Here is a 14,311-nt window from a genome sequence, read left to right as displayed (position 1 = left end):
CTTCTCTGCAGATCCTCTCAAGCTCTGTCAGTTTGGATTGGGAGCGTCGCTGCACAGCTATTTTCAGGTCTCTCCAGAGATGTTCGATCGGGGTCAATTCCGGGCTCTGGCTGGGCCACTCAAGGACATTCAGAGACTTGTCCCGAAGCCACTCCTGCGTTGTCTTGGCTGTGTGCTTAGGGTCGTTGTCCTGTTGGAAGGTGAACCTTCTCCCCAGTCTGAGGTCCTGAGCGCTCTGGAGCAGGTTTTCTTCAAGGATCGCTCTGTACTTTGCTCCGTTCATCTTTCCCTCGATCCTGACTAGTCTCCCAGTCTCTACCGCTGAAAAACAACCACACAGCATGCTGCTGCTACCACCATAGGGATGGTGCCAGGTTTCCTCCAGACGTGATGCTTGGCATTCAGGCCAAAGAATCTTGGTTTCATCAGACCAGAGAATCTTGTTTCACATGGTCCGAGTCCGTTAGGTTCCTTTTGGCAAACTCCAAGCTGGCTGTCATGTCCCTTTTACTGAGGAGTGGCTTCCGTCTGGCCAATCTACCATAAAGGCCTGATTGGCGGAGTGCTGCTGAGATGATTGTCCTTCTGGAAGGTTCTCCCATCTCCACAGAAGAACTCTGGAGCCCTGTCAGAGTGACCATTGGATCTTGGTCACCTCCCTGACCAAGGCACTTCTCCCCCGATTGCTCAGTTTGGCCGGGTGGCCAGCTCTAGGAAGAGTCTTGGTGGTTCCACACTTCTTCCATTTAAGAATGGAGGCCACTGTGTTCTTGGGGAACTTCAACGCTGCAGAAATGTTTTGGTACCCTTCCCCAGATCTGTGCCTTGACACAATCCTGTCTTGGAGCTCTACGGACAATTCCTTTGACCTCATGGCTTGGTTTTTGCTCTGACATGCATGGTCAACTGTGGGACCTTATATAGACAGGTGTGTGCCTTTCCAAATCATGTCCAATCAATTGAATTTACCACAGGTACACTCCGATGTAGAAACATCAAGGATGATCAATGGAAACAGGGTGCACCTGAGCTCAATTTCAAGTCTCATATCAAAGGGTCTGAATACCTTTTTATTTTTAATACATTTGCAAACCTTTCTAAAAACCAGTTTTTCACTTTGTCATAATGGGGTATTATGTGTAGATCGAGGAGGGCTTATTTCTTTTATTTAATACATTTTAGAATAAGGCTGTAACGTAACAAAACGTGGAAAAGGTCAAGGGGTATGAATACTTTCCGAATGTACAGTATGCTCTCAGGCTAGATTTGTTTGTTCATATCGTAACCTGAACCAAAGTTACTGAAAGGATCTTATGATATAGGCCTAGGTCTAGATATTGTTTTTACCTTGTGGTTTTTGAAGTTTTCCTAAAATGTAGGCTAGCACCTTTAGCACTTTTCTTCGTTTTTTTTAAAGCACTACCTCAGCGCATGGCCACAGTCACATGTGTTCTATTGTGAATTCTTTAAGAGATGGCTGGGTCTAGAGTCTCAGAACGATGCTACATGGGCGTAAACAAAGAGCAGCACAGTAGCTGTTCAATGTGAAAGGTTTTCTTTATTATACAAGAACAGGCAATTTAATACCGTCAATGGTTTGCCTAAAGGGGTAACTTGGTGAGAACAAGAATCCTTTTTGGGAATTTGGTTAAAGTGTTTCTTTTCTAAATACATTTTCCCCCAAGGACTCATGGAGAGCACGTGTGAAAACCACAGCAAAATGTTTGAATGCTTTTTTTCTCCTAAATGGGATTATAAATGTATTAACTTTTAAAGCAGCATTACTTCCCCATGTTTCCTCCAACTACAGTGTATGCTGTGCCATTTTGAAGCTCTGAGTCTGTACTTTTATCCAATGCAAAAAACACCATTTTTTTATTTTTTTAACTTAAGACCGAAAATAGATGGTGGGTCACGTATGTGCTGCTAATGAGAAACTTAAATTAAATTAAAATGAAGAACTCCTTATCACACCTTCATGGCATCTTTAACACCCGCAGGTACATTGAAATGCTAATATGAAAAAGGGGGCTTACTGTGTGTGTGTGTGTGTGTGTGTGTGTGTGTGTGTGTGTGTGTGTGTGCTTGTGTGTATAGAATGTTGTGTAGAAATGCATACTATTGTGTGTACTGGTGCAGAAAAAGTGGTGTTTTCTGGTAATGTGTCTCACCTGTATGCAGGTGCCTGTGTGTTCTCGACACAGGCTGCAGAACAGGGCCCAGCGGCTGGAGGGGATGTGGGACACCTTGGTAATGGGCTCCATCTTCTCCGGGCAGCCTATACTCACCTAGATAACACACACACACACACACACACACACACACACACACACACACACACACACACACACACACACACACACACACACAGTCAAAACAGATGTGTCTTACAAGACATTAATACAGACAGTAATTCACACAGAACCGTTTTGACAGATGCTCATCAAGCACATTGCTTCACAGACATTAATACAGCCTTTGAGATTGTAAGTAGTTCTTTCACTGGATGTCACGTTCTCTGCAAAGTCTATATTCCTAGAGCCCAGTGTCATCCCTTGAAGGGCTCTTCCCTTCCGCCCAGCTTCCGACATTCATTCCCCCACATTCATGTTCCCCTCTCTGAAAAGAGTATTTCTGTAAAGGCCTCATCCTTCATGCCCAGGCCCTAATAACTGGCAGACAATCCGGACTTCCTCCATCCCCTCCTCTCCCTGATAGTCCATGAAATGCTGGGTGAATCCTCCCCCATTCTGATTGCAGCCATTGAACCAGGCCTTTCACACAGAGTGGAGGGCTATGCTCTCTCGCTCTACGCAGGCATCACCATCTTCCTTCCCCTCCCAAGCTTTTGTCCTCTCTTGATTAGGATATCCAAGAGTCTTCAACTGTCAAGATGGAGGACTGGGTCTCTTTCCAAGTGTCTTTCTCTGAGTGTGTGTGCGCGCGCTCGCGTTACTTTTCAAAAATCGCTCCTTCCCCTTATTCTGGCTCCAATTAGTTCACATTACCAAAAAGGCAATGAAAAGCTTTCATTTAAAAGTGACAACTGGAAATGAGGAGGAAATCAAGAGCCTGAAGGAAAAGGCGGGAAATTGAAGTTGGCCTTATTTTGGAATAAGGGCGGAGGAGGGAGGGGGTTTGGAATAAGGGCGGAGGAGGGAGGGGGTTTGGAATAAGGGCGGAGGAGGGAGGGGGTTTGGAATAAGGGCGGAGGAGGGAGGGGGTTTGGAATAAGGGCGGAGGAGGGAGGGGGTTTGGAGGGTCGCGGAGGAGGGAGGGGGTTTGGAATAAGGGCGGAGGAGGGAGGGGGTTTGGAGGGTCGCGGAGGAGGGAGGGGGTTTGGAATAAGGGCGGAGGAGGGAGGGGGTTTGGAATAAGGGCGGAGGAGGGAGGGGGTTTGGAATAAGGGCGGAGGAGGGAGGGGGTTTGGAATAAGGGCGGAGGAGGGAGGGGGTTTGGAGGGTCGCGGAGGAGGGAGGGGGTTTGGAGGGTCGCGGAGGAGGGAGGGGGTTTGGAATAAGGGCGGAGGAGGGAGGGGGTTTGGAGGGTCGCGGAGGAGGGAGGGGGTTTGGAGGGTCGCGGAGGAGGGAGGGGGTTTGGAATAAGGGCGGAGGAGGGAGGGGGTTTGGAATAAGGGTGGAGGAGGGAGGGGGTTTGGAATAAGGGCGGAGGAGGGAGGGGGTTTGGAATAAGGGCGGAGGAGGGAGGGGGTTTGGAATAAGGGTGGAGGAGGGAGGGGGTTTGGAATAAGGGCGGAGGAGGGAGGGGGTTTGGAATAAGGGCGGAGGAGGGAGGGGGTTTGGAATAAGGGCGGAGGAGGGAGGGGGTTTGGAGGGTCGCGGAGGAGGGAGGGGGTTTGGAATAAGGGCGGAGGAGGGAGGGGGTTTGGAATAAGGGCGGAGGAGGGAGGGGGTTTGGAATAAGGGCGGAGGAGGGAGGGGGTTTGGAGGGTCGCGGAGGAGGGAGGGGGTTTGGAGGGTCGCGGAGGAGGGAGGGGGTTTGGAATAAGGGCGGAGGAGGGAGGGGGTTTGGAGGGTCGCGGAGGAGGGAGGGGGTTTGGAGGGTCGCGGAGGAGGGAGGGGGTTTGGAATAAGGGCGGAGGAGGGAGGGGGTTTGGAGGGTCGCGGAGGAGGGAGGGGGTTTGGAATAAGGGCGGAGGAGGGAGGGGGTTTGGAGGGTCGCGGAGGAGGGAGGGGGTTTGGAATAAGGGCGGAGGAGGGAGGGGGTTTGGAGGGTCGCGGAGGAGGGAGGGGGTTTGGAATAAGGGCGGAGGAGGGAGGGGGTTTGGAGGGTCGCGGAGGAGGGAGGGGGTTTGGAATAAGGGCGGAGGAGGGAGGGGGTTTGGAGGGTCGCGGAGGAGGGAGGGGGTTTGGAATAAGGGCGGAGGAGGGAGGGGGTTTGGAGGGTCGCGGAGAGAGGTGTAGAACGGCGGGAGGTTTGAGCATTTGAAGACTAAGTGAGAGATACAGCCTCAGCTGATGCCGGACCCTCTCAAAGCTGAAAGCCCCCCTGACGCCTGTGAAATTCCCATCTCCGCCACAGCATCTTATTAACTACCCCTCTCTGCCTGTGTCTTTAGTGGAGAGAGAGACAGAGAGAGAGAGACAGAGAGAGAGAGACAGAGAGAGAGAGAGCGAGAGCGAGAGCGAGCGAGAGAGCAGGACGCAAATTAATTTCCATTCAAAGACGTTGGTGGGGGAAGTAAAACAAACAAGAACAACAATAAGAATTAGTCCAATCAATGTGACAGAATACAATTATTGCTAAAAGGGTTCAGGACACCAAAAAGCACTTCATTAACAGGGATCTAAGCGCTTCACGCCGGTTTGCGCAGCAGGCCTTAACCACATGTTTGTCTTATTGTCCCAGTCGTGTTGATGCTCAAGGTGTGTGTGCTTGTCTGTTTAGGAGCGGGAGCGTGTGTTTTTGCATATATATTCATCATTAATATGATTGTGTGTATTGAAGGTCTATAAATGTGTGTGTGCATGTGTATAATGTGGGGGTGCGTATGAATATGTATGCGTGTGTGCTTGTTCATGTGTGTATGTGTGCGTCTGTGCAGGTGTGTGCAGGTGTGTGCGCCCCCAGTGGGCTCACCTCGGGGATCCATAAGGCACAGCTGACGTGGACCCACTTGGTTCCACTGCGGGTGGGCTTCAGGGCTCCGCCTCTCTTGGGGCACAGCAGGCATTTGGGTTGCACCCCCAGGGCGCAGGTTCGGCACAGCCAGTTCCCCTGTGGGACCTTCAGGATCCCATAACACGCCTGGGAGAGACAGAGGGATGGAGGAGGAGAGTAAGAGAAGGACGGAGGGTGAGGGGGGGGCGAGATGGAGGTGTGGGGGAGGGGGAAAGGCAGTGGTGGAGATGGAGGAGCGAGGCAGAGGAGAGGGAAAGAGGAGATGGAGAGGGGGGGAAGAGAGGGATTGGGAGGAGATGGAGAGGGGGGAAGAGAGGGATTGGGAGGAGATGGAGAGGGGGGAAGAGAGGGATTGGGAGGAGATGGAGAGGGGGGGAAGAGAGGGATTGGGAGGAGATGGAGAGGGGGGGAAGAGATGGATTGGGAGGAGATGGAGAGGGGGGAAGAGAGGGATTGGGAGGAGATGGAGAGGGGGGGAAGAGAGGGATTGGGAGGAGATGGAGAGGGGGGGAAGAGATGGATTGGGAGGAGATGGAGAGGGGGGGAAGAGATGGATTGAGAGGAGATGGAGAGGGGGGGAAGAGAGGGATTGGGAGGAGATGGAGAGGGGGGGAAGAGAGGGATTGGGAGGAGATGGAGAGGGGGGAAGAGAGGGATTGAGAGGAGATGGAGAGGGGGAAGAGAGGGATTGAGAGGAGATGGAGAGGGGGGGAAGAGATGGATTGGGAGGAGATGGAGAGGGGGGGAAGAGAGGGATTGGGAGGAGATGGAGAGGGGGGGAAGAGAGGGATTGGGAGGAGATGGAGAGGGGGGGAAGAGAGGGATTGAGAGGAGATGGAGAGGGGGGGAAGAGAGGGATTGGGAGGAGATGGAGAGGGGGGGAAGAGAGGGATTGGGAGGAGATGGAGAGGGGGGGAAGAGAGGGATTGGGAGGAGATGGAGAGGGGGGGAAGAGAGGGATTGGGAGGAGATGGAGAGGGGGGGAAGAGAGGGATTGGGAGGAGATGGAGAGGGGGGGAAGAGAGGGATTGGGAGGAGATGGAGAGGGGGGGAAGAGAGGGATTGGGAGGAGATGGAGAGGATGAGGGACTATTTTCAAACATGTCAAAACAGTGGTGAACGGAGGAGGTTGATAGAGCTGTATAACTGTCAGGGGATTGTCAAACCAATTAACACCATTCCACCCAATAAAAAAAAACTCCAGTCTAAAAAACTAAAAACATGAAGTTGATGTTTCTATTTCTGGGACGTGTTTTTCTTGCTGTTTATAGTCGTCAAATACCCAGAATTGCATGAACAGGGAGAGTTTCTGTATGCTCTGACAGTTGGAGGTAAGTAGTCAAAGAAAGAAATGAGTAGAGTATCCAGTTTCTCCCCACAACTAGAAACAAACCCAAATTACCACCTTTGACCTTTATTTAAATCTTTCCATGACCCCAAAGAACTACAAATCCCCCCATCCCCAATCGCACCCTGACCCCCAAAAACACCCGTAATCCCGTCCAAACAGACTTAACGCTCACTAAACACGTACACCCTCTTTCAAAAGACAAGAAACTCTTAATATCCCTACAACTTCTAACTGCCTCTTCACCCAGCAAAATAGCCCACCTCCACCTAACCCTTATCTGTACCTGATGTACACAGATGTTGCACTTGTCACAGAAGACCATCTCGTTGCCATCTTCTCCCTCGGGGGACCGGCACACGTCGCACACCACGTCCTCGTCGTACTCGATGCCCAGGCCCTCCTCCGTCTCTATGGCCTGCTGCATGTTCTCCTCACACCGGCTCTCCAGCTCCACCAGCACACGCTCCATGGTCAGCTCATCCAGCTCCGGCAGCTCTGAGGGAGGGAGGGTCAGTGTCAGACACAGAAGGTCAGAGTCATACGTTTGGGAGAGAAGGAACAGAGGGTCTAGTGAAGGGACACAGTTAGTCACATGGCTAAGGCGTCACCTATTGGAATTTATATCGGACTCAAGTAACTGGACTGGCACGTGTTTTGTGTTTAACTCAACTGTTTGTATTTCATTCGAAGAACATTTTGTACTATTAAAACCCGGCTATAAATTGATCTTGTACTTCTTCGGATTCTTGCCAAATTCCAACAGCCACAGCCGAAAGCAAACGGCCATGTGTCAGACCATGTTTTATAAGTACTGGGAAAAGGCCTCCCGTGGGTTACATACTGTACAGTGTTCAGTGATTAAAGAGTTGTTTTTAAAAGCAAACCAGGAAGAAGCTGAGTTTAGTTAACCATTCACTTCAGAGCCTGTGACATTTACATCTTGTAAATAGGGAGAGGCTAGAGGAACAAACATTTCAGTGGGAACGCGTGTGTGAAAGTACATAACTTCATGTGGGGAAAAGAGAGAGAGCGAAATGAAGTGAGGGATGTTGGTCGAGCGAGAGAGAGAGAGAGAGAGAGAGAGAGAGAGAGAGAGAGAGAGAGAGAGAGAGAGAGAGATGAAGTGAGGGATGTTGGTAAAGCGAGAGAGAGAGAGAGAGATCAAAATAAAAGATGGAGCATGCTGTATCAGCCCATCGGTGTTGCGATATGGCATTATACTGTAACCCGGCAACAAGCAAGCGCTTGTTTGGTCTAGACATTGGGGTTATGAGAAGCAACCCATTCGAGGAAAAACTATTTAAAAAGCAGAGTAAATAAGCCCGGGCCTGAGGGATTTAAAAAATGCAATTATATTTCTTATCTATGAGCACAAGATCAGATTGTAAATAAACTGGGTCTGTGATGTGGCGAGAGAGTAAGCTTCAGGGTCAACTTCAGTAGCCCAGGCCAGCCAGCCAGAGAGCGGTTGATTGGCTGATAGAGACTGGGCTCAACAGTGGGAAGATCCCTCTGTGTGGACAGAGTGCAGGGAGGAGCACCCTTCTGACCCCCCATACTACTCTCTCCAACGTCACTACTCCACACTAAAAGAGAGATGAGTAGTGGAGGTGTAGAGAGGAGGACTGGGTGAAGTGTTAAGGCACGGACACGTCGGTGGCGTTGGCCAGCCGAGAGTACTTAGCACCTCTGAACAGAGTGCCAGCCACGTAATTTGCAAAACCCCGACTCTACATCGAGAAACGGGCGAAAAATGTCAGCAGTTGAACACTAAAAACACAAACGGCGACGACCGAACGGTGGACGAATGAACCACTCTGACCAGCACTACCAACCCTCCCTGGCCACAGGCCCTCTGACCAGCACTACCAACCCTCCCTGGCCACAGGCCCTCTGACCAGCACTACCAACCCTCCCTGGCCACAGGCCCTCTGACCAGCACTACCAACCCTCCCTGGCCACAGGCCCTCTGACCAGCACTACCAACCCTGCCTGGCCACAGGCCCTCTGACCAGCACTACCAACCCTCCCTGGCCACAGGCCCTGGCTTGCGTCCCAAATGGCGAACGGCAGATCGTCACTCGGTGCGATGCGTTTTCTCCTTTAAAATGTGTCTGCAGTTTAGGGTTTTGAGGACGCAAGTTTTCACAATGGAGTAGAGGTACAATAGTATGGTCATACAATGCTGGTAAAATGCTGATCCACAGTAGCCCAGTAAATGTGTGAGTGAGTCGTTTTACCAGCTTTTGCGTCATATTCTAAACTAAATGCTCAAACTAACAGATGCAACAAATCGATAGGCTAATAAAGTCCTGTTGACGTCGATTTGAAGGTTCTCATTCCAAATGGAACCCTATTTCCTTACATAGTGCATTACCTTTGACCAGAGCCCTATGGACCCTGCTCAAAAGTAGTGCACGATAAAGGGTGCCGGGTTGGGACTCCGAAGACGTCTCTCACCCAGTTCCCTGAACTCCTGGTTGACCAGCTCCAGCCAGGACACGTCCATGTCATCCAGGTCATAGCGACTGTGGGGCTCATCGGTGGTCTTCATGTCCCTCTGGCTCAGCCCCAGGCCCAGCACACACCCCCGGCCTTGGCCCTGCACAGGCCAGTAGAACGGGATACGCCCCACCTCCGGTACCATCCTGTCAACACACACAGAGAGAGAGAGAGAGAAAACACCGTTTTAACTTTTTGTCCATTTGTATTTAATTGACTGGAACATGTACAGTGAAGGAAATAAACATTTTTTTTGAAGGTCAAACATGCTTGAGATAGTCAAGGAATCGTTTGATCAGGGCCCACCAGGGTTCTGGTCAAAAGTAGTGCACTAGACAGGGAACAGGGTGCCATTTGGGACCATGGAGTGTGACATCCTGACATTCCGACAGTAGACCAGCCCTAACAGTTCAATACACAGGCCCTGTGTTGTGTCGGTCTGCCCAGACATGGGGGTATGTCAGCAGTGCACAGGGAGCCCTAGGCCATGGGGGGGGGGGGCATAGCTGGAGTCATCATCTTCTCTGTCTGAGCAGCATGTCACCCCCCTCCCCCGGCACCTCATGCCCTTCTTACTATGCCACGGGAAATGGGGTCAGGGAACGCCACTTGACCCACTGGGAGGGGAGCCCATAAGCGTAAACATTTCTGTAAGGATCTCTCGCTCTCACACACACAGAGTCAAATCTAGGTTTTTCTCCATTGGAGTTCAATGACACGACTAACTGAGCTTTTTAACAAAGTATTTACATTTGTTTTCATTGCGATCTACTTCGGGTTTGTTTGGTTAACACGAGTTGTTGGGGACTAATATATTGTGAATGCTAATCATTAGTGTGCTTGTGTGGAATGGGAATATTGCATTCTGATTTTGGGAATGGTTTTACACACGCAGCGCTTTACTTATCAACATGGCAAGACAGAGGTCAAATAGGTTCACTTGAATTATTTCCTGGGCCGGACTATTTTTTCCCCCGCCCAGTTACCACACACATCAACGCTTGTTCCTAGACCGGTACACAACCTAGGGTTTTCCAGTCCTATCAGTGCGCAAACAAACCGAAACACACACGGATGGATACACACACACACACACCTCGTCATCTCCTCCACCTGTACTCAAATGGTGACCTTTGAGTGAGTGGGAAGCGATGCGATAATGACAGATTCGGCGTCTAATCTTAAACAGGTCATATCCTCAACATCACAGTGGCTCCTGCCTCACTGCGTCGGAGGGTGGGTAGTGTACAGCCTGTTTACACAGGCACACTGTGTCCCAAAATGGCCCCATATTCCTCGCGGTGCTCAGTCAAAAGTGGTGCACAGTATAGGGAATAGGTTGCCATTTGGGACGCACAGACACTTTGCTCTCCACACTTCCTCCACTTCCCTGGCCGACACGTCTGATGTAAAACCATGCAAATAGTGTGAGGCCTGAGAAATCCCCCTACAGCTGCCTTACTGCTACTAGCAGCCTGTTGCCTCCATCTCTCCGCCACCACACACACTGTGATCTCCATCTAAAAAACCAAAACAGGAAAATATCAAATGTGAGTGGGTTACGCACGCGGGGGGAGAATCATTCGATACATTTTCAGAGTTGTTGTGCCTTATTAAGCTGGTTATCTTTTCATTAGATAACCCTCTTCTACTGGCCGTTGCCCCCCCCCCCCCCCAGCTTCAATAACTATAATTAAATCCCCAGGCAGGACCAGCGAGCCTAAAGATGTTCAGAGCTACAGGAAGTGTGGATTGTCTGAAGTGGTGATCAGAGAGACTCACTCGTGGAGTTTGCAGGCAGAAGGCGGCTAACCTAATGCTCCTTTTTCTCTATCATTTCCAGCGTAGTGGATCGATGTACAGTGGCTGACTGTAGATATCTTGTGGAAGTGGAGAAAAACCACAGGGGCGAGGTGAGAGAACGGTGTGTTCTCTCTGGCCAGGGTCACATGTCCTGAACACAGGCTACATAAACAATGAGCGAGAGGGAGGGAGGGAGGGAGGGAGGGAAGAGTACATAGAAAATAGAGACAGACAGTAAGAGAGGACAGAGAGATTAAACAGAGAGACAGTAAGAGAAGACAGAGAGAGATTAAACAGAGACAGTAAGAGAAGACAGAGAGAGATTAAACAGAGAGACAGAAAGAGAAGACAGAGAGAGATTAAACAGACAGTAAGAGAAGACAGAGAGAGATTAAACAGAGAGACAGTAAGAGAAGACAGAGAGAGATTAAACAGAGAGACAGTAAGAGAAGACAGAGAGAGATTAAACAGAGAGACAGTAAGAGAAGACAGAGAGAGATTAAACAGAGACAGTAAGAGAAGACAGAGAGAGATTAAACAGACAGTAAGAGAAGACAGAGAGAGATTAAACAGAGAGACAGTAAGAGAAGACAGAGAGAGATTAAACAGACAGTAAGAGAAGACAGAGAGAGATTAAACAGAGAGACAGTAAGAGAAGACAGAGAGAGATTAAACAGACAGTAAGAGAAGACAGAGAGAAAGAGAAGAGGGGGGAGAAAGAGTTGTTCTGGGCTGCCAGACTGGGTGGAGTCACAGCGATGTGGGCAAGAGGGCGAGATGACTCAGGTCAACAGAGATTATGAAACAACAAACAGCAAATCCAGACAGAACTAACTCTAGATATGAGGGGATAGACAGTCAAATTAGAGAGGCAAATGTATCCTAGCTACTGGAAATATGTCTTCAATAAGCTGACTATGAAGGGAGCAGTAGTAACTGTTATTTTGTTGTTGGGCAATCCTAACATGGTATAACTGGCAGACAAATGCATGCTGGTCTGGTGTTGTGTGGTCTAGTTCAGCGTTTCCCAACAGTACACATTTCTTTGTTTGTAGCCCTGAACAAACTCACCTCATCCAGCTCATTGAGGGCTTGACGATTAGTGGACAAGTTGAATCAGGTGTCTGTCCAGGGTTGCAATAAAAATGTATACCGTCGAAGGTACTCAAGGACCAGGGTTGGGAAACACTGGTCTAGTTGGGAAGAGTGTGGCGCTAGCAAAAACAAGGTTGTGGGTTCAACTCCCGCAGTGATCACATGTACTGAAATGTATGCCCTCACTGTAAATTTAAGTCACTTAAGGATAAAAGTGTTTGCTAAGTAGCATATATTATACATTAGCATGGCCTAAGGCTATCAGAGCTATATCATTGCTATATTATTGACTAAATCCTAGGTTCCAAGATACCAGCACTCCTGTCTAAGGAAGGTAATTGTCCATGACACGAGCGGGGAAACTAAAAATATTTGGATATTCCCTCGCTCTCCTCTGAGTCCCGGCTTCACAGCAGAGGCAGCTTTGATCCTTCTTTGCCCTGTGGAATATTTATCTGAAGCGGGGGAGAGCTGAATTACACACAAAAGGGCTTCAGACTCTCAGCTCCTCCATACAGAACACCAGTACATACTTCCCTTCGTGCCACCCCAGACCCAGAGGGGATGTGGCTTTGGGTTTTATTGCACACTGACTGGCCTTGGGGGATCTGGAGTGTGTGTGTGTATCTTGCGGCTACTGTACCCTCTGTGCGAGGCTCAGAGAGAGAGAGAGCTACTGTACAAAAGAGGGGCAGTGTGTTAGGAGTGCTAGTGAGTGAAGAGGGAGAACGGGAGATAGAATCAGAGAGGGCTAGTGTGGAGAGAGAAAATAGAGGGGCCGCAGCATCTCAAGCAGCAGACGCACAAAGCAGACCTTTGTGACCCCCTCTAACCACCACCCCCACTAAGCCAATCAGGTGGCAGACGCGCCGGGCCCGGGGGGCCCCGAGTCTGTCCAGTCACGGCTGGGTCTGGCCAGGGGACGAGAAAGTGGGCGAGCGTGTTGCCGGGCCAGAGCAGAGAGAGCTCACTCGATCAGCCAGTCTGCAACCCACAGGAACATTTCGGATGCTACACTGTCAACTCTCATTTTCTCTTCCTACCCCACACAACTATGGCCTTGTTTGGAAAACTTCTAAAAGTTGCATCCTTCCTTGAGATGATCACTGATGTAGAAAGGATTGGATAGGTTTTCACACAGCGTAGCTTCCACAACTCTTAACCAATGTCATAACAGATCAGCGATTTCTAAAAGGAAGGAATGGCATATTTTAAAACGTGTTTGGACAGGGCCTTGGTTCAAACTTCAGGGAGATAGAAGTTTCCCCTAACCAGTGATAGAGGGTTTGATATTTATAATGTACAGTACCAGTCGAAAGTTTGGACACGCCTACTCATTCAAGGGTTTCTCCTTATTTTTTACTATTTTCTACATTGTATAATGATAGTGAAGACATCAAAACTAATGAAATAACACATATGGAATCATGTAGTAACCAAAAGAGTTAAACAAATCAAAATATATTTTATATTTGAAATTGTTCAAAGTAGCCACCCTTTGCCTTGACAGATTTGCACACTCTTGGCATTATCTCAACCAGCTTCATGAGGTAGTCACCTGGAATTAATTTCAATTAACAGGTGTGCCTTCTTAAAAGTTCATTTGTGGAATTTCTTTCCTTCTTAATGCGTTTGAACCAATCAGTTGTGTTGTGACAAGGTAGGGGCGGTAAACAGAAGATAGGGCTATTTGGTAATAGACCAAGTCCATATTATGGCAAGAACAGCTCAAATAAGCAAAGAGAAAAGACAGTCAGTCCATCATTACTTTAAGACATGAAAGTCAGTCAATGTGGAAAATTTCAAGAACTTTGAAAGTTTCTTCAAGTGCAGTCGCAAAAACCATCAAGCGCTATGAAACTGGCTCTCATGAGGACCGCCACAGGAAAACCCAGAGTTACCTCAGCTGCAGAGGATAAGTTCATTAGAGTTACCAGCCTCAGGAATTGCAGCCCCAATAAATGCTTCACAGAGTTCAAGTAACAGACACTTCTCAACTTCAACTGTTCAGAGGAGAATGTGTTAATCAGGTCTTCATGGTCAAATTGCTGCAAAGAAACCACTACTAAAGGACACCAATAAGAAGAGACTTGCTTGGGCCAAGAAACACAAGCAATGGACATTAGAACAGTGGAAATCTGTCTTTTGGTCTGATGAGTCCAAATTTTAGATTTTTGGTTCCTACCGCTGTGTCTTTGTGAGAAGCAGAGTAGGTGAACAGATGATCTCTGCATGTGTGGTTCCCACCGTGAAGCATGGAGGAGGTGGTGTGATTGTGCTTTGCTGGTGACACTATCTGTGATTTATTTTGAATTCAAGGCACACTTAACCAGCATGTCTACCACAGCATTCTGCAGCGATATGCCATCCCATCTGGTTTGGACTATGATTTGTTTTTCAACAGGACAATGACCAAGG

The 14,311-nt window shown here is 49.1% G+C and overlaps 1 protein-coding gene across 3 annotated transcripts in view; it reads right to left on the bottom strand.

Moving 5' to 3' along the window:
• The window catches only part of jade2 (jade family PHD finger 2), a 152,850-nt gene that overhangs the window by 66,437 nt on the left and 72,102 nt on the right, over positions 1–14,311 (bottom strand). For all 3 annotated transcript variants that reach the window (XM_082960242.1, XM_082960244.1, XM_045693416.2), the window contains 4 exons: positions 8,954–9,141; positions 6,777–6,988; positions 5,101–5,268; positions 2,172–2,288 (listed from right to left, as the gene is read on the bottom strand). In XM_082960242.1, coding sequence (XP_082816368.1) covers positions 2,172–2,288; positions 5,101–5,268; positions 6,777–6,988; positions 8,954–9,141 — 685 coding nt within the window. The remainder of the gene's footprint in view (positions 1–2,171; positions 2,289–5,100; positions 5,269–6,776; positions 6,989–8,953; positions 9,142–14,311) is intronic.

Source organism: Salmo salar, chromosome 13 (assembly GCF_965601325.2).
Source record: "Salmo salar chromosome 13, fSalSal1, whole genome shotgun sequence".
Lineage (NCBI taxonomy): Eukaryota > Metazoa > Chordata > Actinopteri > Salmoniformes > Salmonidae > Salmo > Salmo salar.
This window is presented reverse-complemented; position numbering and strand designations above follow the sequence as displayed.